The 27,363-nt window shown below is 42.4% G+C and overlaps 1 protein-coding gene across 1 annotated transcript in view; it reads left to right on the forward strand.

Annotated features, from left to right (window-relative positions):
• NTNG1 (netrin G1) overlaps nucleotides 1-27,363 on the forward strand; it is a 259,586-nt gene that overhangs the window by 134,812 nt on the left and 97,411 nt on the right. Inside the window, exon 3 of the mRNA XM_044432442.1 lies at nucleotides 25,278-25,450. Within this exon, the coding sequence (XP_044288377.1) occupies nucleotides 25,278-25,450 (173 nt within the window). The remainder of the gene's footprint in view (nucleotides 1-25,277; nucleotides 25,451-27,363) is intronic.

Below are 27,363 nucleotides of genomic sequence, written 5' to 3' on the forward strand. Positions count from 1 at the left end.
GATAAGGTTTCCTTTCGTCCAATACCCTGAGGGCACATGCAGAAATTGTTGTGAAGGATGCATCTGCAGATACTTGCACAACAGGATATCTAAATAAAGCCTCCATGTTCAAGCATGGCAAGTTGATCTCAAAGAGCCAGATTCTGGAGGCAGGCAGCAGAAGTTGCCACCAGCTCCACACCTTGCATTCAAAGGCATCCCATTAGCAATCAGATTACTGGTGGACCTTGGTTTGACCCAACAAGGAGGGTTGCATGTAAGGAGAGATGGAGCAAGAAGGTCATTCCATTTGTAAAACACTTTCTCTGTAGTTAGCTGTCTGTATGATATAGTACTTAGCATTCAACTGCTGTTCTTTTGGTTATCTTTTAAGTCCATTTCTTCCTGTTCAAGTAATATGTTATTTTGGAAATGATTTTCACATTTTGAGACAGGAAAAAAGTGCTTCCTCTGTGAACAGTGTCCTCACTGTAGCATTTATCCTAAATGTGGGTTACACCATGCTATCAATGTTTAGAAATTCCTGTAGATTCATGGGGAGCAATCTTAAAAATCAAAGGTAAAATGCTGGTGTAAATTCTTATCATTTCTGTTCTTCCTCTCTCCACACATGCACAAACAAAACAATTCTATATTCTGTTGCCACGATCTCTCATCAGGCTTTATTCTCTGGAGAGAAGAAAGTAATGGACTATGCTTTGCTATTCAGTGGAATGCAAATGTTCCCACCAATTTCTACACTAAACAAGATACGATATAGAAGTAGGCTAGCTACTTCCATACTGCCTAAATAGACGACAGAGTTTGGCATAAAATTTGCATGAACGAACGAAATGTATCGATGTACATTTAGAAACGATGTTGATAATTCAAGTAGACAATGCAACTCAGCATGGTGATGGGGGCATGACTGCGGTTTGAGAGCTGGCCATGTTCTAGCTGCTTCTTTTCAAATACAAGAAGCTCTTCAAACAGAGGATGGCCCTCTGTAGAGTGGAGCATGTGCTCTGTGGCTGGATATCTAACATGTTTTAGGATCCAAAGCAGCTCAGGGGTGTAGATCAGTGCTGCAGCACCAGCTGAAGGAGTCAAACTCTCCCACCGTTGGTTTCACCAAATGAAACCATTAATCCATCCCAAAGATGCTATTTGTCCCAGGGGCAGAAACAGACCAGTACCTATATCTTACATAGCAGATTCTGTGATCGAGGCATGTTGTTCAGAGAAATGCTGTCGAGGGAAACACTGCCTCTACTCCTGCAGTGCCATAGCCCTGAATCAAAAGACATCGGAAGGACTGATCATAGATCTCCTGTGCCGTGCTTGTATGTACTTTGGTGTCCTTCCTTGATGGTCCCTCTTGTTGAAATTTTAAAACATTTTCATCCAGACTTTCCTCGAAAATACTTCAGGAACGCTAACAATACGTAATTAATACTATAAGAACAATGCTGTTTGAACAAGTTATAAAACTAAAGAGAAATCAGAAGGCACCCCATTGAAAACATTAAGGTTGCAATCCGGTCTACACTTACGTAAGAGTGAGGCCCATTTCACTTCTGAGCAGACATGTGTATGGTTGCCCTGTAGAAGAGTTTCCAGGAAATTGGACACTTAAGCAAAAGGCTTCCTGTATAAAATGTGGGAAAAGGCATTGAAGAGGGAATTTGTGGAGCCAGTGAGTTCTTTTGAAAGCACGTCTCTTCCCTTCTTTTCCCTCTCCAGCAGACTTAGATGAAACCTTAGAAGCACAGTCCTTTATTTGAGATCTGCAGTGATCCCAATCTAGGAATTCTCCTTATGAGTATGTTTGGGCCCCATTCTTTTGGGAGGGGCCTTTTGGAAATGAGCGCACCTACTCTCCACATGCTGATCCTCCAACCGGGCAGCTTTCCTCTGCATGATGTTGCAACGTGGGGTTGAGAGCCGTGCCCACTTCCTCTGATGAACTTCCATGTTCCAAGCCCCCTCCAAATAGCAGTACATTTCAGTTACTCTCAGAGGCAGCCTGAGCACCTGGGAAGTCTGGTTTTGAGATATCTGCCTGGCTTCTTACCCCAACACCTTTTTCAGTCCACTTCCTTATGACTTTCAGTACTACCTTTAATAAAAGATTCATTTTAGTAGTGCACTAAAAGCAGCCTACTGCAATTATTACAATATTTTAGAGATCAACAGTTGAACCTTTAAACAGAATATTTTAAGAACACATCATGCCAGACCCCTGTAATGAAGTGCCTGTCATTAAATCACTCACAATTAATCCCATTGGGAATTAATGATACTTGGGCATTAAGAATGGCACCCTTTCCTAAAGTCTGTGCTTAGTACAGAGACTAAATAAGTAACAGAGTCTAGGGACTCTAAAACTGACAGCAGAGAGCTTGTTTCTGGCCCACTGTGTGCCAGGGGCCCATCTAGGTGCTCCCATTACAGTTTATACACCAGATGGTAATGGACTTCATTATACTTGGAAGAAATTGCTCTGTTGCTTGCTCTGTCCTGTTTGTCAGAAAGTCAATAAAAGTTATTATATAGCTTACTGAAAAGTGTGGCCCTAAACCTTCCATGCCAGGTACCACAGAAGAATTGTAGGGAAGCAACGTGGCAGCGTAAGAGCTCAGATGCCGTAGGAGCCCACTAGGGCATCTGAACTGCAGCTCCACAATTTTGACTAAAATGTGGACTTCTAAATGGAAGAAGGTTGAAGCGGACTCTTTTGTATGCCAGGCAACATGGTCTGTGAAATTCTTGAAAGCGCACCAATGCAGAGCTGATAAAAGCTGCACCTTTTCTCTGCACCCACTTCTTCTGTGCTACTAGCAAAATTACAAGAGCCTGTGTTTCACACACCCTCATCGTCCTATCCCTCAGTTGAAGAATAATTCAGAAAATAAAGGAAAATTATATCTGCTATTTTCCATACTGGAAAGTAGGTAATTTGTAGGAACCAGGTTGGCATCTTCCCAATTAAGTTGTGAAAATAAAGACTAACCAGCCAAGGGGCTTGCAGCAAATACTTTGTTTCCACCCACGATTCCCAAGTATGAAAATGAATGAAAAGATTGTCCAGCACAGGTTAACTTCATTCTGAGGTGCAAAGCTACTTACAGATTTAAGAAGCTTAAAAACCTTATCCAATATTAGTCCTTGCTTTAGAAATTAAAGAATGATTTAGCTATGTGCATAATGGCCACATGTTACATTTATTTTTAATTGCAAATGTTGACCTTTTCAGTGTTCAAGGATTCTCCTCCCCTCCACATTCATTTAAAGGAGGGCTGCACAAATTGTCACCCATGAAGCTCCACACAGGACACCAGCTTGGAGTTCCACCATAGCCTGCAAATTGAGTGAAACGTCTGTTAATGTTACGGAAGTACTTTTGACTTCATTCAGTTCTTCAGACATGTTATCCCAGCACAAATATCTGCATTCAGCTTTGACTTTTGACTGCATGTGTTTTGGAACTCAGAGACTTCCAAAACACATGCAGAACACCTCCTCCATTTAGAAATTTAATTAGCCTTATCAAGATTACTTTCGTTTTCCTGAAAATTACTTTAGTTTTGCCTGAGCAAGAACTCATTTATCTCATATTTCACTTTAGGCAACAATTTACAGGTATAACAAAGAAGATATATCAGCACCATGCCCAAAAATTGCTTCCTTTGACCACAGCCAATCTTGGTATATCCTACATGTTTCAACTGTTCCACTTAACCCATGGTAATATATATTCTTCTGATAGTAATCCCTTGTAAAACATTCTCCTTCATTCGCTTTTATAATGGTGTAGGCAATGTTTGTTAAAAAATGTCCATGTATACACAGGGCAGTCTTTCAAGATTAAGGATGTAATCCTGTGGTTCCTGAGAGTGTCCCAGGAACATAGGATTTTGGGGGTTCCTCTTCCCAAAGCCATAGACGCTGCTTCAGCTTCAGCAAAAGAACTAAAAGAATTGATCCCTACCCACCAAAATGCATCCAATATTGCCTGAGAAGAACCTTTCTACTATGCAAGCATTGTGACAGTAAATAATTAAATGTTCTTTTTTTAAGAAGAATTCTTATAGCCAGTTTGAAATTACATCTCCGTTAGAAAGCAGTTCAGAATGTGCTCTTGGAGAGCAGAGAAATTAAGAAAAAAGTTGTCATGTAGTTAATGCTACTAGTTTTCCTTGTGGAGGAATTGCTCTAGTCCCTCCATCATTTTAGTTGCCTTTTTCTGAACTTTTCCCAACACTACAATACCCTTTTCAGGTGCTGTGACTAGAACTGCACATGATATTCTAAGTGCTTTCACACCATGGATTTTTATCAGGGCACTATGATCTTGCAGCTTCAGTTTCAGTTCATTTTCTAATTATTCTTATCGCAGAACTGGCCTTTTTCACAGCAGCTGCACAATGGAGTGACATTTTCATCCAACTGTTCGCTATTACCCCAAGATCTCTTTCCTGGTCAGTCATTGTTCGCTCAGATCTCATTAGCTTATACTTGAAGTTAGGACTTCCCTCCCCCCCGCACAACATGTATCACTTTACACATGCTTACACTGAAATAGGTTCTGTTCTTCAAGCAGTTCCTGATCCAAAAAAGGACCTTTCCTCTTTTCCCATGAGGAAACTGCTAACTTTGCTCAAAAGTCTTTGATGAAGGACTTAGTCAAAAGATGTTCAAGTAAACAGTGTCTACCAAGTCACTCCTGTCCACATGTTATTGACACTTTCAAAAAAGAACTCTGAAAGTTCAATGAGAGAGGACCTACCTATGCAGAAGCTATGTTGATTCTTTTTCAGCAGGGCTTGTCCTTCAGTATGTCTGCTACAGAACCAGTGTGGCATGGTTGTTAGAATGTGGGAGATCAGTCCCCACTTAACATTGAAACTCACTGTGTGACTTTGGACTGGTCACTTATTCTCAGCCTAACCTAGCTCACAGCCACAGGGCTGTTGGTATAAGGATAAATGGAATGCAAGGATAAAATGGAGTGAAAAAGAGAATGTTAGCCACCCTAGGTTCTTCACAAGACAAAAAAAGGCAGGATATAAATGCAAAAAAGACTTATTAAATAACAAGTTGTTGTTATTTAATAAGCACTTACTACCAGCTTTACTTGAATAGATATTAAGCCAATCAGGTGGATAAAAGCATCAATACAGCTTTTCCACAATTTTCTTATGCTCCTTTAGTTCTCTTTGAATGCCATAACTATCCAGTGATCCAGTTGTCTCATGGGTTTGTTTCCTTCTTCCAATGGATTTACATAATTTGTGAATAGCCCAAGAAGTCTAGCCAATGGCTTGTAGGAGTGATATTGTGGTCAGGCAGTTCACCTAGTGGAGAGTCCTTCATAATGTCTATCTTACATAGTAACAAGCTAAGTTTAGGTCTGAAGGCCAAATACATCATTGCTCAGTAGAGCCATTTGTCCGGATGATACATAGGATGACTATGGACAGTCCCTGGTAAGCAGTCCCTTTCCTCTTTTCCTTCTGTTTATCAAACTCAAGATGAACCCTTTGAAATGCAGTTCATTTATGGAAATTTAACAGATGAACTCTAAACAGCCTTCCATCAAATTTGAAGGACAAGCATCTGCCCATGTAAAGAGTTGACCCCAAACTGAAAACTTCCCCTTCTACCCTCCCTCCCTCTGAGTAAACCTTCTTTCTCCACCCTCAGGTGGCTCTTTCTGCTTGAGGGCTAGATAGCAGGAATTCTGGAGACCATCCAGTTGGAAGCATTCTTCCCCCATCACTTCCTTGCTGAGTTTTGCATTTGCTTTCCCTTCCACCCTGAAAACCCTTCCCATTCCAAAGCAATCGGATTCTCACACTCTGCCTGAGAAACTTCACTAGGTCACCCTGAATGAATAAAATACTCCTTTCCTCTCCTTCACCTCAGAATGAGATGAATCTATTTGAACGTTCTGTGATGAACAAGAGACAGGTCCCTCATCTACAGTCCCTGCCATGAATGGAAGGGTTCTTTCTCTTTATAAAAGGACTGAGATCCCATGGATGTACCCATTAGAGGAAGGTGGGTCATTTTTGCCCATTTTCCCTTCCTGCTGATGGGGAGGACAATGTATCCATTCCAATGTGTCAAAAAACCCAGGGTGGTTTAGAGAATAGATTCTGCCAATCATATGAACAAAGGCTTGTGTGGTCTTTTTTATGCTCTGTTTGTATCATGCATGACAGAAACTACACATTGTCCAGAGATATTCCAAGGCACAACATGCAACTGTTGACTTTAACCATTATTGCCTTTCAGTCTTCTTCCTTTTAAAGTGTTATTTCATGGTAAAATGTTCCACAGTCCAACAATGTGGACTTAAAGAAATTATCTTGGTTCCCTTTTAGTGCTGGCATATGCCCATTGTTCCACAGTACCATAGAAACGGAGAGCTATCTATAAATTAGTCAGAGACCATATTACTTCATATTAAAAACCTTCATAACCATGTACAGAAGAACCACATTGGTCTTTCTTGCTTTATTTTCTTGCTTTCTGCCTTCCTTCCTTCCTTCCATGAAAAACACTTGTATCTGGTATCTGGAAAGGAGGCAGCGTAGTGGGGACACTGTACTTAGTTCTTTCCTGCTGACTGGTTTGTTCACCCCGTATCTCCCCCAAGGTGCTCACATACGCACAAAGAGTGCCAGACATATAAACAGATCTGAAATTGCCCTGTTGGCAAGCAGCTGTGAATGGAGACAGTCTGGAGCAGGAAACTGTCTGGCAGAAAAAAGGTTAATCTCTCCCGCTCCCATATGGCTTCCCCACTCAAATTCACCCCCTCCCAACACTGCTTTTCTCCATTTAAAAGAAATGGCAGTGGGGCCTCATTCGCAGGTACTGCTAACTTGCTTTACCCGTATTTTGCATTGCTCTCTGGGAAATGTAAGCTTAGAGGACAGTCTCTATTTGAGCGTTAAGAAGCTGTGTTTTGCTCTGGATATTTTATAGCCACATTGCTACCTATTTGGCCGAGCAGTAAGGCATTCCAGGATCGAAGACGCTTCATTTAGAGGAATGATCGCTGGAGACAAATGCTGGGCTGAATTCAGGGGCATGGACCCCTAAGTGAGTGACGCAAATCTGGAAGGGCTGGGACGCACAGGCTTAGTCTTTCCCTAAGATGTGCTTGATCTCCTTGGACACTCTGCATCCAAGCTGGAAATGTGGCATTGTTAGGCTGGTGGGCCCTGTGCTAATCCTGAGGCCCTGTCAGATGTCCAACTTTTACATTTCAGGCATTCCTGAAAAGGAAGAAGCCACCTCCAAGTGCATGGATCCCATAAAGAGGATATTGACTGCCATGCCTGGACTATTAAGGAGCCTCAACTTTGTTTGGCCATATCCCAGACTGTAATCACATGTTTCTTTCAAGCAGCCTTCCTCAGCCTAGTTTCAGCCAGATATTTTGGACCATGACTGCTAGGATCCTTGGGGGTCCTGCTGATCTGAAGGAGGGCACCAAAACCTACTAGGCTGAGGAAGTGAGCTATGAGACCAACCCACTGGTGATTCCTCTGCCCCTGACCATTCTCACAATTCTAGACAGACTCACTAATTGAGCGCTGGTTCGATAGCAGCTGATGAGGCTGTGAGATAAATCTACAGAGAGCTTCAGACCAGAATGATTACCTTTGCCCCAGTTGTGAGAAATGTAAACCTTCATCAAGGTGTTCATCTAGGGCAGGGGTTCCCAACCTGGGGTACCTGTACTCCCGGAGGTGTGAGATGGCATTTCAGGGAGTGTGACAAAGAAGAACGCTGTGTCATGATTCATGAAAAAATTTTTCACCAAACATTATCCCAATAATAACATTTATTATTATGTCATTTACTTTTGGATTCAGTTGTTTTTTGTCAATCAAGACAAAATCTAGGAATCACCTTAATCCACAGGCATACTTGTGGATCGCAATCAGCAAGAAAGTTCCATGTTTTGACAAAATCATGAATGAGAAGCAGCAACAAAAAAGTCATTGAATTTTATGTTTACTGTTTGGGATTGATTCTACTGATTTCACTGTTTACAGTTTTTTCTAATTGCTCAATTTATATTTGAATTTTATGCACTGAATTAAAAACTTATTTTTTTAATTCAGTTTGTTCACCCCCAGTACTGTATGTGATTCAAAAATTAGAAATCTGACTTCTTCACCTGCAAAAGGAAGCGCTGTCATTTTGCAATGCTACAGACTCCAGCTTAATCCACTGTAAGATCTGTCTCCACCAAGCTTCACATATGGACCCCAACTGGCTTTATGGATCAGCAGTGATTGATCAGAGAAAGGTTCCTGGTTGACCAGGAAAACAAAACATGGTCAACAGGTGGCGTCTCTCAGGGGTCATAAATCCAAGAGAGGCTGATGGCCCCCATCCAAATTAAGCTCCTCACCTTTTGCAGGTTTTCACTTGATCTCAGCAGCAACATCCTGGGAGCTATCTGTGGTGCTGAACTCCATCTCCCAAATAAGATCACTTCCATGGACTGCTCCTAAGGAGCTGAAAAGTTGCAATATGTTAGGAGGTCCCCCCACTCCATATGAGTCACCAGCCCCCACTCCACATATATCAGCTGAGCAAAGGCTACAGAGTTGTGCAATGTTAGCTCTGTGCCATATGAACAAGCAACAGGCTTTCTCACCCCTTCCCACTAGTCTGAACATCAGTAGAAGCTTTGGTAGAGCTTCTCCTTTGGATACCACAGCTGTCTGTCACTAGCATTTGTCAGCATCTTGGCCCGTGCGCAGGAGTAATCAGCCAGGCATGAAAGCAGGGCTGCTCTCCTGCTGCCCACATAGCAGGAAGTGGATCTCAGGGTCCTCGCCTGCGTCTCAAATTGAGTGGAAGTGTTTGAGTGGATCATGGGGATGGTCACAAGGAGGCTATGTCGAAAGTCTGTGCATCAAGCCCGCCTGCCTACTGTTGTCCCTTACTAGGCTGCTTTTCTTCTGATTTGCTCTGCTCTTGGAAATAATGTGCAAAGATCCACAGAGATATCTTAAGAGAGAAACATATGGCTTGTTGTTATAAATGTATCAAAGTGCAACTCTCCTGCTCTCCTTTTTTCCCTTTTTACATTTTGTCACCATGAAAGAGCCTCCCGCGTGACCTCCAGTCTGCTGGTTGGCACTTAGAAGCGAACAAATCTACTTGTGATTAGCAGTTACCTTAGTGATATTTACAGCATTTTAATGTCAGTTACGTAGATGTAAATAGAAGCTGTGAGAAACCAAAAAAACCATTGTTCTCAGATGAAAGCTGAAGGCCTCTTTTTCAACATACCAGAATTTTCCCCACCCTTTATGTAACTGCCAAAAAAAAAAAAAAAAAAAGTATGAACAGAGAAGTATTTAAAAAATACTTTCTCTGCCAAAATAGTGAGCGTAGCAAAGATGAGTGGTCAGGAAAACAAATTTGTCCTCCCCCACAGGAAGAAGCAAACGCCACGGTATTCGGCAGCAGTCTCGAGGCACTGCAAATTAAAATTGCTTATTTAGAGGTATTTGCATAACCAGGACTTTCACATGCAGGTTTTCTTGGTGGGAGTGGGAAGATGGAAATCAACTGCACTATAGAAACTGACAGCGCCAAGGTTTCTAGATAGACCAAGTGCCGCGAGCCAGTGTCTCCGGTGTGACAAAGTGGATGTTACAGTGACTGACAAAGAAAGATTCTGCAAATTCCGCTCTGTCATCACTTTGTTTGTTGACAGATGGCCCCCTCCTCACTTAAACTCCCTCCTTAGAGAATTTTGAAGCAAAATCAGTTTTAAGGATACAACATAACCAATCTTAAGATTCGCCCCCACCTCAGGCAAACTCAGATACTTGCTGACTCCTTTATTTTGCCTGTTAGTGTTTTGCTTAATGAGCTTAAATGGCAAGAGGGAGAGACAATTTATTGTTCAATCATTGCTGTTGTTTTAAATGCCCAAGAATAGAGTTGTGATGACCCTGCAGAATCCAGTCCTCTTCTGCTCATTGGATTTCTTTCTCCTGTTTAGCCCTTGCTCAGGGAGCAAGCCAAGCCAAGAGGAACTCCATGGACACTTGTGGAACTCATGTAGTGCAACCTGGCAACTTTCCTCCACAGTGTATGTAGCACAAACAAACCTCACAAATCACATGTGCAGGAGGGGACTTGTGCAGCTTGATTCCTGGTGGGTGCCATCCAAATGCTTGGTGCACTCAGGGACATGAGAAGGTGGGCCAACCTGGGAAGTCAAGTTGCGGGACTCCAACAGACTGCCACTGCAGATTCCTCGCACATCCCTACTTGTGAATATCAATGCTCCCTTCCAATAATATAGTCAAACAAGAACATTGTGCAACAATATTTTTCTGTGTAGTCATGGTAAGAGGACTGCATGGCTGAAGCTCAGGGATAGAAAAACCACGGCTCCAGGAACCAAATCGACAGCTGAGGTGTCTCCTTATGTCCATTTCCTGGCCTTTGGCCCAACCAGCAATCATCTGGTGGTTTCACACCTACTTGCAGTTTTCCCCATTCCAAAAGGTTGAAATGCTTCCCCTGAGGCTTGTGTTAGTGTCTGTGAGGCTGTGTCCGACAACAACTGACATCTTTTAGTATGTTTTGCCCAATCCTTTTGATTCTGCCCCACTCACCACTACAGTGGGAGCTTCGCTGCTGAAACAGAATTCATTCTTGGGCTCAAAGGGGTTGTCCATCTGGGCCGTTTCTGACCTAGCCAGATGGCCTTGTGTGCCGACAAACAAAGGAGTTGTTGGGAAATAGTGAGTCCCAGCCCCAAACTATGGCAGAATTGTGAAAAACCTGGCTGTGTTAGAGCCATAGGCCCCTCTTCAGGGTGCTGTGCCATATGATATGAAATGTCGCAAGAACCATCTCTGCTCTGTCATATTTTTACCACCCTGCCTCCCTCTCTCCCTTCGGATTCTACACATGCATGTTATGCAGCCCTGGAGCCCACACCTCCTACATTTTCTGAAAATACGTTCTCAGGTTGTCTGTTTTCTTTTCAATCTTTTTTCCCCGAGGCTTGTCCTTCCATGGCATGGGGATGGGGGAGTCACTGCAGCTGGTGCAGTTATATGGGGCTAACCAACTGAGGAGTGACTGCCTGCATAGAAACCCCTCCCCATCTGGAGAAGACCAGTGTGTCCAAGATGAACAGAATGCTTCCGTTCAACCAAGTGCCCATCCCAGCCGGCTGTTCCTAAAACAGAACTGGCTCACAGAAAGTAGAATATTTTCAGGAAAGCAACAGTTCAGAAATCTGCATTATTTTTAATGGACAGTCTCAAAAAGGAATAGTTTCACAAACAGCATTTTCATAGATTACTTCCTTGTTGTTGTTCTAGCATGAGCAGGATGTGCCTTGTTTGTGTGCATAGATTCATAGCAGGATGAATTAGAAACAGAGCAACAGAGCAACAGAGTGAGTCAAAAGGGGCCTCCTGGGCCATCTAGTCTGATCCCCGGCTCCAGCCGGCTCCGCTCATGACATGCCTACCATATGCATGTCCAGCCTATCCTTGAACACCCTCACCAATGGGGTTTCAACCACCTCCCGTGGAAGCCCTTTCCATACTCTTGGGGTCCTTGTGAGTGCCATTCCTTGCATGATCAAACAGTCGTGGGGGGAAACTGCACATAACTATACAGGGGGCACTGAGCCCCAGCTCCAGAGAGCAAATTCAGCCCTTCTGGAGTCCCAATCTACCCCTCATCCCTGGTGAATGGTTCCATTGTTTGAGGAGATTTCTGTATAGTCAACCTTGGCTGTTTGTTGGACACAGATGTAACTGGATCCAACTGATCATGTCTTCCACAAGGCCACCTTGTTGCTTGTTTATTGCTTGCCATGTCCACTTTCATTTATAGACATGTGATCCTGGTATCATCAAGGAGCGATCCTGCCCTTCTTTCAGATACTTGTACAGTGCTATCATACCTCCCCTCAGTCTTCTCTTCCCAAGGCTAAACATGCCCTGTTCTCTCCTCACAGGGCTTTGTTTCCAGTCCCTGGATCGTCTTCATTACCCTCCTCTGAACCTTTTCCAGCTTGTCTGCATCTTTCCTCCCTGAGGAAAGATTAGTGATGTAACTGAAGGACTCCAGATGAGCCCTGTCCAGTGCTGAGTGACAGCTCACTGAGTGAGCTAACAGCTCATGGAATTTGGAAGTGACCCTTCTGTTAATACAGCCTAAAATAGCATTTGCCCCTTTTGCAGCCACATCACATTGTTGACTCATATTCAGTTTCTCATCTACAACAATTCCAAGATCTTTCTCATTTGCTTTATTGTTGAGCCAAGTATTCCCCATCTTGTAATGATGCATTTGGTTTCTTTTTCCTAAATGCAGAACTTGGCATTTGTCCCTATTTCATTCTGTTGTTTCCAGCTCAGCACTCCAAGCTATCAAGAGCACCTTGAATCTTATTTCTGTCTTCCACAGTATTAGCTATCCCACCCAGTTTTGTGTCATCTGCAAACTGGATAAACATTCTTTGCAATTCCTTATCCAAATAATTAATCAAAATGAGCACTGGGCCCAGAACCAAACCCTGTGTTACCGCATTTATTACATCTCCCCAATTTGAGAAGGTGCCATTGATGACCACTCTCCAAGACCAATTCTTTAGCCAACTGTGGCTCCACCTGATCATTGTTCTATCTAGCCCACTTTAGCTAGTTTGCTAATCAGGATATCATGAGGCACTTCGTCAACAGCTTTGCTGAAATCAGGTTATATCATGTCCACAGCATTTCCGCAGCCCACCAGGGTGGTAACCCAATTTTTTTTTAAAAAAAATGATTAAATCAGATTAATATGTCTGTTCTTTTTTATTATTATTATTTCCTTAAGATAGGGACAACATTAGTCCTTCTCCAGTCATCTGGCACTTCTCCTGTCATCCATGATTTCTGAGAGTTTTTCCACCAGCCTTTTATGACTCTGGGATGGAGTACATCAGTTCCTGGAGATTTGAACTCATTTGACACCATTAGATGATCCTTGACCATTCGCCTATCACTAGATGATCCTTGACCATTTGCCAATCACTCCTGAGCTGCCCCCTGCTCCTTCAGCTTGTACTTCCCCTTCATCAGGCAGGTCATAGATCCTCTTTTGGAGAAGACTGAGCCAAAGTAGGAATTGAGTACTTCTGCCTCTTCTTTTTCATCTGCTATTATTTTGCCATCCACATTGAGTAGCTGAACCCTCATTTCTTTCTTCTGTCTTTTACTATGGACACATCTGAAGAAGGCTTTTATGTTGCTTTTACCATCCCTCCCTAACCTAAGTTCATTCCTTGCCTCAGCCTTTTTCCCACCATCCCTGCAATTCTGTGCTGCCTGCTTGTATTCTTCCTTTGTAGCCTGGCCTTCCTTCCACTTCCTATACCTATCTTTTTGTTGTTTTCAGATCATCTTGAAGTGTTTTGTGAAGCCAGATGGGCTTCTTCTGTTGTCTTCTACCCCTTTTTCTTGTTGGAATTGTTTATAATTGTGCCTTTAGGATGTCCTCTTTTTAAAATTCCCATTCCCATCTTGTACTCCTTTTCTCATTAGAGTCATTTCCATGGGACTTGGCATATAATTGTTCTGAGTTTATTAAAATTGGCTTTCCTAAAATCCAGGGTACATATTTGGCTACATTTGGCTTTTGCTTTCTTTAGGATCAAGAATTCAAGTATGGCACAGTCACTTTCTCCTCAGAATTCCCATAGCTGCCACTTTGTCCACTAGGTATTCCTTGCTGGTTGGTTGCAAATCAAGGATAGTCTAGTTCCTTCCTCCTCTATCTGTAGGAGGAATTTATTGGCAACACCTGCTAGGACTTTCTTGGAGAGACCGTGTGTGGCAGAATTTATATCCCAACAAATACGAGGGAAATTGAAATCTCTGATAATGACAGCATATCGCCTCCTTGAAACACTGGCAATTTGTTTTTCAAGTTTCATCCTCATCTTCTCTTTCACTAAATGGTCGGTAATAGACTCCAACCATTGTGTTCTTTTTTTCCTTTGCCTTCCATTTATGTAATCCAGATCTCACTATGGGCTGCTAAGCTCATCCTTCTGTATTTCTCTGCAGAGATACATATCTTTAACATATATTGTGGCACCACATCCCTTTCTTTTCCTTCTCTTCTGAACTGAACAGAATAAATTCAACAGTTGTTGAATTCCAGTAATGAGAGTAATTCCACCAAGTTCCATTTACACCTATCAGGTCATTCACCCTTCTGTATTAAGAGTTCAAGTTTTGCTATTTGTTTCCCATACTCTGGGCATTAGTATATAAACCTCAAAGACCACATTCATTATACTTATTATACTGTTTTCTTCCTATATTTTTAGAAGCCTATTATTGGGCACCATTAAAGCTGCTCTTTCTGTTCTAGGGTGTAAACCTTTGTCTGTTGCTACATCCACATGTACTTCTCCCTGCCCTGTAGAATCCAGTTTGGAGCCCTCCTAATAAGCTTTTTCACGCTGTTGCCAAGCACATTCTTTCCAGTCTCGTAGGTGCAGCCCATCCCTGGCCAGCAGTCCATCTGTCAGGAAGGGTAGACTGTGGTCCCAAAATCCAAATCTCTCATTTCAGCACAACCTTCATAGCCAGGCATTTACCTGAAGTATTTTATTTTCCCTGTCTCTTCTTCTATGAACTGGAAGGATTGAAGTGAAAATCATCTCGGCCCCAAAGTTCTTAACTTCTCTCCCTAAAGCTTCAAAGTCTGACATGAGTTCTGAAAAGCTCCATTTGTCAGTGTCATTTGTTCCATATGAATAAGAAGGAAGGGATACGTGACAATGGGCTTTATGAGCCCTGGCAATCCTTCAGTTACATCACTGATCTTTCCTCCAGGACACAGAATTCCTGAGGGGTCCATGGGTCTTCACAACTTACATGTGTTTCCATCCCATGCAACAGGGTAGCTCTCACTTCTAGCACTCTTCTTACTCTTGCAAGCATGAGTATCATTGCCAGTACTTGGTTGGCCTCTTCTTCCATGGGATGACTTGTAGCTCTTCCACTGCTGGCTGCCCTGCAGTCTCATCCTTCAGTAATTGAAAGCAGCTCCATAGCTCCCAGTGGTACAGAGTGTCTTGTAGCTCTAGTTCTTCTGCTGCTAAATGTCACCCTTTTCCAGGGAGTTTCCTCCTTGGGATTCTCCTCTTCTGCCTCAGCTTGCTGTTGCACATCTAGCTCCTATATTACACTTAGCTGTTGCACTTCCACTACTGTGTCTAAAAACTCCTCATCTTCTCTTACTCCCCTGAGGATGGACACTTGGCACTCACCTCTTCCTCCAAGAAGGCTACTAGCTTGCACCTAAATTTTTTGACCATCACTTAGTACCACAAAAGGAGTGAGATTTCTGTCAAAGTGAATTCAATTCTGCTTTGGCAGAAATCTGCTTTCTAATTGTTAAATATGATCATTATCTGGAGCTCATTTTATAAACAGCTGGTAACCAGCTTTTATGCTCCCTCCTTTGTATCTTTGTATCTCCTTTCTTTTTTTTCCTCCGCTCATTGGCATCAAAGGAGTTGCTTTTCATCTTTCAGTAGAAAGGAAAGGGGGATTGGGACAGGCAGCAAGACTTTCCCATAATAACAGAGCCCAGGAGGCTGCCTGGTCTTGTGCCAAGGGGTCAGATGACTTGGGAGGTCTGGAGAGCTTTTTGGCCTTACATCTGGTGCCTTCCAGGTGTTTTCACTGACCAGAGCTGAGCAGTGGGGTGGTTTTTGTGGTCCAAACACACTGGAGCCCAATATGCATATGTGAGTTACATCTTTTACAATGCATTTCTGTTTATTTGTCCAGTCGTTCAGTAACAGGACTTGCACGGTGGCATTCTGTTCGGGGTGTACAAGAATTTTATTTTTTTTTGCAAAGCGTGTTCATAGGTCCCACTTACTGCAGGTAAATGCAGGCAGCAACATAACTCTCAGGCATGCCTAGCACCCCACTCTATGGCAGTATTCTCCAAATGATCCTTACCAACCATGCTGGCTGGGGATGGTGGGAACTGTAGTTCAAATCACCTCAAGGTCACCATGTTGAAAAGGGCAGCCCCCTAAAGGTTTCTTTTAAGTATTTATTTTATTTAAGATTGCATTTATTAATGGGCTTTATTCCTCCAAGAAGCCCAAGGTAGCTTACATGGTTCTCTTCCTCTCCATTTTATGCTCACAACAACCTTTTGAGGTAGGTTAGGCTGACCTTTAAAATTCAGTGCCACTACACAGTGAACTTCATGACTGAGTGGGGACTAGAACAAGGAGACCCCATGGTTCCAACCCATTATTCTCTATCAGTGTTAATTTCTCACTGCCTCTTTTATCAGTATCTGTGTTTTTCCACTCTCTTTAGAATTCATTCTAATTTTAAGATGGCAGATGCCCCATGAATTCAAGCAATGTAGGATCTCCGCACCTTAAAGTTTCCTTCCATCTACTTAGCAGAAGTGTAGTGATGGCAAAGGGAATAATGCTTTCTCATCACAGAAGCTTTGTATTCATAGTACTAATTCAGAATGATGAATCCCCCCAAGTGACTAACTTATTAAGGTACCCATTGTGTGAATTGTTATCTGTGGAGTGTGTACTTCTGGATAGAGTAGATACCTGGAAATCCAGAAGCCAGACTGAACTCGGAGTTCTAAATGGCAAATGAGGTCCTTCATAGAAAGGATCTGCCTACTCCAGGACAAAAGAAACCATCTTCCCTGGATCATATGGCTTCCCAGTCACCATCAGCTGTGACTTGTCTAGCTCACTTTAAGCTGGGAACTTGCCAAATATCTAAAGAGGTGCACCTGTCCTGAAATGGCTGCAGTCAAAACCGACAAGAACACAGTTTCCACCAATTCTCCTTGAAACCCATTCAGTCTTCTGTCACTGACTACAGCATCCTTCCCCCCAAAAAGCCTTGTCAATGCATAAGGACTATACAGCATGTGACTTGGACATTCCTGAAGAGACTTTCCACCTTCCTGAGTTGAAATCCATAAAGAATAGGGAGCATGCCAGCATAGTACAGGAAATGAGGCAAGCTGAATGGCCAACATCCTTCAAACCCTCAGGACTGTGGGCCAAATCCAGCTTTCCAGGGAATCCAAGATCCCCTTCCAGTGACCCTACCCCTTTCCTTCAGCCACCAATCTTTTGCTGGTTTTCCAACTTTTGTGTGGTTTCATCTCCACTGAAGATTGAAATTCCTCACCTAAGCCTCTTACTGGTAGTAAGAACTTTAAGGTAAAACATGGGTATATTTTGACCCTTCTCCATTTGCCTTTGTACCTGCCCCCCATCAGAATATTGTACCCAAATTCTGCAAAATTGAACTTGGCCATCGAGGTAAAAGAGGTTCCAAAGGCTTCTAAAAGGCCCAACACAGCTTTCTGCTCCCCATTTCTCCTAGGTTAGTCTTTCCCCCTACTAGGGAAGGGTTGATATAGCAGCCAGGAGTGGCAGTTGGGTACTTGGAGTGGACACTTGAGAATCACCAGGTGATCCTATTGCTATACAGCCCCCCCACTCTGCTTTCTAATTTAGGTCTAATTTGTGCCACCATCACATCATGTTGCAAATTTTTTTCTGACTGGGTTAGAATAGAAAATCCAGCATTTTATACTTCAACAGCATGTTTTTCTTGTCTTCAACTCCCTAAGACAAATGACTGTCCTGTTTTGTCATAAATTAATCAAGATGAGCCTGAGAGTCCTGTCCATGTTTGTTTTGGTTTTTCTTCCTCCAGCGCATAGGATGGAGTAGGATAACATGTTAGAACAACAAATAGCAAACGTAAAAAATTAATATACAATAGAATGAAAATGTTCATTTTGAAAAAAAAGTATAATCAATAAGTAGCATTAGGCCAAATTACTAATGTTTTTGATCTGCTCTGTAATAGGGTTTTGTTTTCGGAAGAAGCTGATGGGCATTTACCTTTTTCCAATTTCAGTCCACTTACATTTCAGATGCATAGACCTACATTCGTCCTTTTGGAGTGTGCATTCTTCAAACTGTCACAAGCCCATCACTGCATAGGTATTCCTCAGCTAAGCTGAGCATCCATTTGCTTTTTTTATCCATTCATTATGTATCAGTCTGCAAGATACAAGTCATTTTTCTGTAGCTTCGGAATGAATTCTTCTGCAATGACATGCACAGAATTTACTAGAGTATTCAATTGCATCTTACTAGATTGATCAAGTTATAGAAAATCCTGCATCAGTGTTTCAGAAGGCGATGCTCTTCAGTATGCAGCACAAAGTGTCATTGCTGTCCTCTATTATTTCTTGGTGCATGAATCTCTTGCTATGGAATCCGTAGGGGCAAGCAGATGCTGCGATCACCAAAACACTGAACTTTCACAAAAACCAGAAAAGAGATTTCTATGTTACCCAGCAATCCTTACCTAAAAAGCACAAAATGTACTGCTTCCCATCATTTATATCCTCCAACTGATGATAGTTATGGAAGGGCGGGGGGAAGTATCCAGTATTGTCCACATGCTAGCAAGTTCCACTGCTAGAACAGGAAGCTAGCAAACCCTTGAGCCACTGGAAGCAATTTCTGGAATACGACAGTGGGGATTCCCTGTGGTCTTTACGGTGGGTGCTGCTGATACAAAAGAGACAATGGGGTACAGCAGCAGTGTGGGATGCTGCCCGGTTTATGTTTCATCTGTTGCTTTCATGATTGCTTATTCAAATCCTAAGAATTTCCCCGATCCTATTCCTTCCACCATATGGTACATGTTTATCATTTGCCCCCACTGTTGGCATCTGAAAAAAAATGAATGCAAAAATCAGTGCTATTAAGAAAGACCATTGAACCTGAATTAAGGGAAACCAAGAAGGACAGAAATCCCAAACAATGTCTTGAAGGCTGCCAAAAGTTAGCTAAATGAAAGAATGGCAAGAAAAGAAGGAAGATAATTAGTGGCAGAAGACAAGTGCCTGCTCCTGGTTGGCCCTCTTGCTTCTACAAGCATTGTGTGATACTAAAGGGCACTGTCTCTTTCCAGATATATGTGTCATGTTTATACTCAATTTAAATTCAGTGGAGAATGTGCTTACACAGACCCTCAAGCACAAGATGCAGGGCCTTTTCAGTGAATGACCCATATCGCCTCCTGAGGAATATTCATTCAGCCACATCAGTGCTGCCTTTGAAAACTCATTTACTCCAAGCAAAATGTTTTCACTTTAGTTTTCTGCTGAACATATTTTACCAGAATATCAATTTCTTCTATTTGTAGCAAACTGTCTTGAGAGGACTTTACCTTGATAGGCCAACTAGAAATTTAATTAATAAAGAACACCAGTAGTGGCCACCTTCATATGTACTAGTTGAGCTGTCAGACAACATCAACAGAAGAGTTTGCGCATTCCCAGTCTCCAAGGAATGCCGGAGAACGTGAACAAGTGGACAATGCCCAGCGAGTGCTGTATACGTTGGCTGAATGGTGTATACTTTCTCTGTACAGAAACTCTTCATGATGCCTGGGCAGTGTATGAAGGTCACGAGGAGGCTTTATGTGTTCAACTCATGAGCAAACTCAAGCCAGCTGGCATTCTCTGACATCCACTGATGGTTACTCTTCTGGACCCAAAAACACAGTGGTGCACAAGTACCCTAAATTCAGACAACCACTGTTTCCAAACAGGATTTTCTTATTTAATCATCCATGTTGCCATATTTTAAATCCAGGAAGTCCATCCAAATTCAGGGCATGCCTCTTAGCCATAGCCCTATATTTGGTGCCACTACAGACCAATATTATCTTTTCCAGCATCTGGAATGAAAAGTGGAGGATTGGTAACTGTCCAGAGCTAGGTTTCCCTGCTTCTCTCTTTGGAACTACGGTTTTTGCAAAAGCTCTTTATTTCCAAAGTATATCTAGCAAGCTATAGCCAGCAAAGAGAATCTCTGAGCATGCACAGAGGGGTTTGTTGAACCCAAACTAGAAACTGTTTCCAAGAACTTCCTTTTGAGGAACCCTGGACCCCACCCCTCTGGAAGTGCCCCTCTGGGGATAGGCAAGCCTCCTCGCCATATGCAGGCTTTCTAGTGAACTAGCCCTTCTTTCCCAACACCTTGTCATGGGGTCCAGAATTGGACCAAGCTTCTCTCCCATGTCCCTTCCTGGCACTTCCAGACACTGACAGTTCCGAGGATCTTCCTGAACACCTGGAAACAGCAGCCTTGAAATAAGCTCTCCTCTGCCACCATCCCTACATCTTCAGGCATCCCTTCCCAGACTTCACCATCCTCTTCCAAAGAGCTGGTGCCATCCTGGCCCTGCAACACAAACCAAAAGCAACTGCCTCTTTCATTCCCAACAAAAACCCTCCAGATGGTTTTGGACTGCAGCTCCACTCAGCCCCAACTTTTGGCCATGTCTGTCCTCAAGCCTCATCCATGGTCTTTCCAAGCCTTGGTCTCTCTGAAATGGAAGTTCCAAGGATTTTTGAATGTGTCACACCAGTAAGTTACACCCCATGATAGTGGAGGTTTCCTCACTTGCCCCCGAAATGTTCTCCCTAGCATGGTTCTGCTAGGAAAGTTTAATAGGCCTTTCAAAGCCAGGTAGCGTAGGCAGAGCGATTCTCCATGAAATCCTTTAGGGCTTTTTTCCCATTGCTCTTTGGTAACTGTTATTATAGGAATCAGACAAGTAGACTGGTGAAATATGCACCTTTTTAAACAAATGAATGTGGTGTTTGGATTGAGTAAAACTGCCATGGCACTTTAAAGGCACTGGAGAGCTGTGATTCAGTGTAAAAGAGAGAATGATTTGGAAACCTAAGGCCAATAATATTCCGTTTCAATCAAACCTGAGTCAAAAATCCAGAGAGAATATGTAGCATGTTTTTTTCTTATAATGATACGAACAACATGAGTTCCGACAATTGAGTGTTTGAATATTCCCCCATAAAATTGCATGTTCGAATGTTCCTGATACTTGCGATCTATTTCAGTTTCCAAACCATATAAACTTGTCAAAACACAAGTTCGTTCTGTACCATGCCTATGCCACTTTGCTGTTTTACTTCAAGATCCACAGTCATAAACATGTTTGTATGCGTTTTAGGTATAAATTATGAAAATTACATGCCAAAAAGCAGCTGTTAATTTGTGAATCTATTCATTTTCAATGCATTTAACCTAATGAGAAATGCCTAGTAAAATATTATATATTGAGAAAAACAGACCTTATTTTGTGTCCTTTAGTTGACCTTATAAAGGTATTATCCTAATATTTATTTATTACATTTATACCCACTTTTTTCTTGAAGGAATCAAGGAAGCTTATATAACCCTCTCTTCTTATCCTCACAACCATCCTGTGAAGTAGGTCAGGGTAACAATCTCTGACTGGATCAAGGCCACCCTGTGCCCTCAGGGCTGAGGATTTTGGAAATGTTCTTATGGTCAACATGTCCTCCTTTGTTTTTGTACATTAATGTATTTTGTGCATTTTAATGTACTCATGTTTGTACCTGTTTTATTGTTAGAAAACTGCATCACAAAAATTTGCAGATGTGAGAACACAGAAGCAAATTATGTTCCAGTTGGCACATTATAGTTTGGGGCATTCAATTAAGTCAGTTTGTGTTAAAATATGAATTTAATTCATTTTTCCCCATCCATACTCTATGGGCTAGTGAAGAGCTAATGGTCATTTGGAAAACACAGTACATCAAAGAAAAGAGTTGGTTTCTTCCATACAAGGGATGGAAGACCAAACAAGGACTGAGCTCAGCAGAGGTTCTCTGATGGTCACCCTGAAGTTCATTCCAACACTTCTCTATTTGATTGTAACCTTTAGTGAGTGTGGGTTTGTATTTGTGTGCGCATTTTTCAAAATGTATGCAGTATACATTTTAAAAATGCATTCATTCCTCTCCCATTTTTCCAAAGTATGTGCATGTTTTCAAATGCACTTTCTCTTGTGTAAATTTGCATCACAAGTATGGAACTGCATGGACTTCATGCTGCAGACTGCATTCACGACTGCCTTCATTTCCAGAAGATGCAAACTGGATTAATTCTGATTAAAAACAAGCAGAAATGTATTTCTCACTGATCTCATTCTCACACCTTCCACCTTTCTATGTGCAGTAAGGCGTATGGGGGTTCACCACATAGTAGAGTATTCACACATGCAGTGCTGCAAAACTGTATTCCGAAACTATATTGTCCCCAGAGGAGTGTACTATGTGGTTTGCATTTGTTCCTCCTAGGGCCAGACCTTGCCCTAAGGCAGGCTGAAAAAGCCTGTTTCAAGCAGCACCATGAAAGGGGAACAGGCAAAGCAGGAACCAGCATTTGAATGAGGCAGTGTTGACTCTCATTGTTGAAGAGGAAGCACCATTTGGATTCCACTTCAGGCAACTGAGTGTCTTGAGACAACACTGGCTCCTCATCCATAACACTTTGCATTACAGAGGTTCAAGAAGCGGTTTCAGCCTGAGGGCAGAAATCTATTTTGAAGAAGCTTTTGGTGGAATATACTCATATTCCAATGATGGGTAGGCTGAAAGGCAATGGTGACAGAAACAAAAATACATCAAATAGTAGGATAGTTTAGCTTAAAAATTTTGCACCCCTCCTGTAGTACATCTGTTTTTGATCTGAGTTCAAAAAAGGTATACTACAGGAGTTAGCTAGTTAGTTTGTTTGTTAATGTATTATACTGAGCAGCAGTGTATTCATGCAAATTTAAAGGATGCCTTTACAGGTGTGTAAAGAAACTAAGCATTCCGAAGGAATTATAGCTCCACTAATATAGAAAAATTACACTTTCTTTTTCAGAGAAATTCTGAAATTATAGCCCTCTTTACAGGAATGTTTTCCCCCTGCCACTTTTAATTAAAAGGAAAAGCTGTTTATTAACATTTTCAGCCCCAAAGAATAACAGCCACAGAGAGAATGTCATTTGTTTAAATGGGAGAAGGAATGCATGGAGCATCTATACAGTTACAAGTTCTATTTGCCATTACCCCGAATTCCTTAAAGCTGCCATAAGGTTGCTCTGCCCTGGGGATAGATGTGTGGGTTGCTGCTTGCTTCAGGTCATATTTCCCTTAAATGGAAAGCAGGTTTGGCAGCTGTTCAGTTGCACTAGCTTAAAAAAAGCCCTTGCCCATGCCTTGTGCTGCTTTGCCCTAAGGATAATTCACTCCGTGCTGTGGGTGACAAATGCCCTCAGAAGACGCATCTTTCCAACCACTGGATGTAAAATCATTAGGAAAAATAATCAGCCAGAGCTGTTAAATACCCAGGTACCTCTTCAGCATTTGTTTCAAGGCGAAATTAAATCATTTCTGACATCTGCTGGAAAGAAGTCACACTGCTTTGGAGCTGATAAAATGGGGGTGGAGGGAAGCATCTTGACTTCCAGGAGGGTTATTTTATTATTTTATTATTATTTATTTTTAGTACTGTGAATCCAAGTTCATTAATAAAGTACAATACATATTCTAGACCAACCCACTGAGATGGAATACTTGTAGCACAATATTCAGTTTTATTTTACTGAAGGATCTAGGAAATGCGCAAAACAAAAATGGCAAGAAAGATGAATGGGATGTTTCATATTTTTCACATCAGTGCGGGTTTTCCAAACTTCTGGGGTACCAGAGTGACCCTGATTGAACTTGTTACCCCAAATATTCATATGACAACAATATAAGTTGCATAATCCATACTGAAATCAGGGTTTGCGTCTAAGCAAACATACTTGGGATCCAATGTCCAGCTGACATGTAAGACATCAAACTAGATTCAGTTCAAACTTCATGGGGCCTGGTCAGATTTGACATTGCATAGTTTTTTTAACCCTACAATGATGGTATGTAATGAAGTACCCTCGTATCTGACATAGAGTGAATCTGGAGAACTCAGAAGCCCAGTCTTTTTGGTGGCCATGTGTCCTACTTTACAGGGGAGAGTCTTCAGTCTGAAGAACCTTCAGAAGATGTCATTTGTTTGAAGGTGTTCTGTATTTAAAGGGCTTTGCACTCTAAGTCTGATCTAAAGATAAAGAAGCCTGAGAGGGGGAGAAGAGCAGAGTTCTTGAAGTTGCCCACCTATAGTTAGCACCTGGGCATCAGACTGAACAGGTCACTGATCTCTGTCTTCTCTGCCAGTAATGGGATGTAGTGCATTTCTTTCTCATGCAATAATATATAATAGTGGTATAAGTGATAATTTCCAGAATATGCATCCCTACATATAAATCAGCCCATGCACATTCTGTACAAACTCAAGTCCAATTTTGCTCTCTTTTTCAGTTCCGCTTTACCTTTCATTTGGCAATGTGTACATCCCCACCCCTGCTTGGTGCCACTTGACCTGTCAGGCTTAAAACCAATGAATCCTAGCAATTATAAAGTGGTGAGGTGCTCAGAATTCTCTGTTAGCATTCACTGGGTCCTGTGCACAGGTGCAAACACACACATGTGCAGAACATCCAGCTGTCCAGGTTTCTGGGAGCAGGAATTACAGTTAGACTGTAGAGTAGGATTTATTCATTCATTCATTCATTCATTTAAAGTTTTTCTATGTCCTCCCATTACTAAATGTTTCCAGACAGTTTACAAAGAACAAAAAACCAAAGAACAAAGAAACCATAACAACAACTGCACACAACACACTGCATCCGATAAATAATGACAAAAACGAGGATAAAAACGAGGATAATACTGGGAAAATAAAAAGGTATTTGCCTGACACCAAAAAGAATAGAGCAAGGGAGCCAGGTAAACATCCCTGGGGAGCGTGTTTCACAGTTGGGGCACTACCACTGAGAAGGCCCTTCTCTGAGTAGCTACCCTCCTGTTTTCCTTCAAAGAGGGCTCCCAGACAAGGACCTCTGCCTCCAATCTCCAAAGGATAAATCCTTCATAGGAATGGGATATCACACACCAATCTTAATTTTATGTAACTTTGTTGAAGTGAACATGCGCCTTAGAGCATGAAATGCTAGAAGTTTTGTAGCTATCGCTTTCAGTCTAATTCCAGACAATGTTGCCCAGATGTCACTGTATTTATGCATAAACACAATTTGAAACTGTTCTGGATGGTGGTGGTAGCAAGTAGGTGAAAACAGTGACAGGAGCGCAGCTTCTGGTTATGTAAGTTGTTTCTTGCAAACAGTTGAACTTCAGTTGGAGCAAAATGAACCTGAAATGAATCACCACTTGTGATAACACCTTGCCTTTTCTTCCATTAGGTGCAAGTGTAACCTTCACGCCACTGGCTGCAGAGAAGAAAACAAAAAATTGTTATGCGAATGTGAGCACAATACAACTGGGCCAGACTGTGGGAAGTGCAAGAAGAACTATCAGGGACGGCCCTGGAGTGCAGGCTCCTATCTCCCTATTCCCAAGGGCACCGCAAATATCTGTGAGTACTCGTGAACAGCAGCACAGCCGTGGTAATGAATATGTTTGGCCCAACAGGTGCAAAAATGGCCCTAATGAAGCCAGTGACTGAACCTCAGACCAAAGCGAAGATGCTTTCATTTGCTGGAATATTAGAACTCTTACAGGTATTGCAGTCCCATGCTTGTTCTTGCCCAAGTAAATCCCAGTGGGGTTTCCTCGTTGTTAAGTCTGCACACCAGTGCCGTAAAAAGTACCACGCAAGGATGCCAATGAAATCAATATAAAAATGGTGGCACACGGTCCTGTGTAGCACTTTACCAAATGTGCCGTCATGAGTCTGTTCACATCTACCCAGTAGTAAGTTCCACTGAGTACAATGGGGCTTTCTTCCAAGTAAGTATGCTTAGGATTCCAGCCTTATACAGCTTATTCCCTTCTTGCCGTATATGTATGCATTGCAGCGTGTCCTAGAGTGGAAGTGGCTCATTCTTTTGGCAATCTCTTTCATGAGAGCTTGGCCATTTGAAAATGCTCTTGTTCCTCTCCTGTTCATGGCATGTAATTGGCAACCATAAAGGGAAAGGGAAGGTTATATATGATAAGCCTGAGAAGTGCTGTATAAACTATTTCATTTATATCCCATTCTTCCCTCAAAGAGCTCAAGGCAGCATATCAGGTTCTCCCACCCAAACTGTCTTCAGGGCGGTTTTATGAAATAGGTTAGGGTGAGCCAGGGTAACTTCTCCAAGGTTATGGGAGCTTCCTGGCTGAGTAAGGATTTGAACCTGGATCTCGCCAGTCCTAATTCAAGGGCAGTAGCATATACAGAGTAGCAGGCACAGACACCTTCCAATAAAGTGCAGAAAGAGAGTTTCCTTTCCTGTCTAGTTTGGATGATGTCGTACAATCCAGCAATCCTGTAAGTGCAAGAGCCAGGTGTGCAGCTGTCAAGGTCTGGCAAATAATGTCTTGTGCAAGTCGCCACTTATATAATCCCTGGAAGAGCCATTTGTGTAAGAACTTTCCTGAAACAAAAAGGGGTGATTCTGCTAAAGCGTGCATTTGCAGGATTGCATTATGCCATTGGAATGATGACACCGTAGAGCAGTGATGGGGAACCTTATAGTGACCAAGTGCCCAAACTGCGACACAAAACCCACTTATGTGTCGCAAAGTGCCAACACTGCAATACAACCGGAAGACTGAGGTTTTAGTTTAAAAAAACAACTCACAGCCAGTCCAAGCAAATATGTATATATCCTTGGCAGCACACTGACCAGCCATGCGAAAGCTCGGACGAGTAGCGGCTAATGAGTCATGGCTCATGATGACATCGTCTGTCATCGCTACTCCTTTCCGAGCATGCGCATGGCCTCTATGTGTGCTGTTATCCGATGCTGGGCTGCAGGGGTGATGCTGAGGTGACTTGGCTCGCGTGCCGACAGAGAGGACTCTGCTTGCCCGCTGTGGCACGTGTGCCATAGGTTCGCCACCACTGCCGTAGAGGCAGATTGTTCTCGTGCATAATTCTTTGGGGACTTCACCAGCTCCTTGTTTGCTTTAAGGAAATGTTTAAGCTTAACAATTGTAACCCGACACAGGATTAAGTACGCATGGCCCCACTCTTTTCCTGTGGCTTAAGTCCACTTTGCTCTCTGCAGGATTTTCGCCTATATTAGATGAGAAATCAGATAAAAGCATTGCATTGCCAGGGAAACTAGTTGTTTCATTTATATCTCTGCCTTTAGATATTTCCTAAGGTGATAGCAGAACTGTCAAGGCATTCCGTTTCTGGTTTACACTCAGCAGGTCAGCAGATAAGGCAAGAAGCACTGCAGGTCTACCTTACGCCTTGGTTACTTTTGTCATCTGTACCTTGTGAGAAGTGACTGTCTGAAGAAGAAAGCCTCCTATATCCATGCAGACTCTCAG

The sequence above is a fragment of the Varanus komodoensis genome, unplaced genomic scaffold, assembly GCF_004798865.1.
Source record: "Varanus komodoensis strain SLA01 unplaced genomic scaffold, ASM479886v1 scaffold24, whole genome shotgun sequence".
In the NCBI taxonomy this organism is placed as follows: domain Eukaryota; kingdom Metazoa; phylum Chordata; class Lepidosauria; order Squamata; family Varanidae; genus Varanus; species Varanus komodoensis.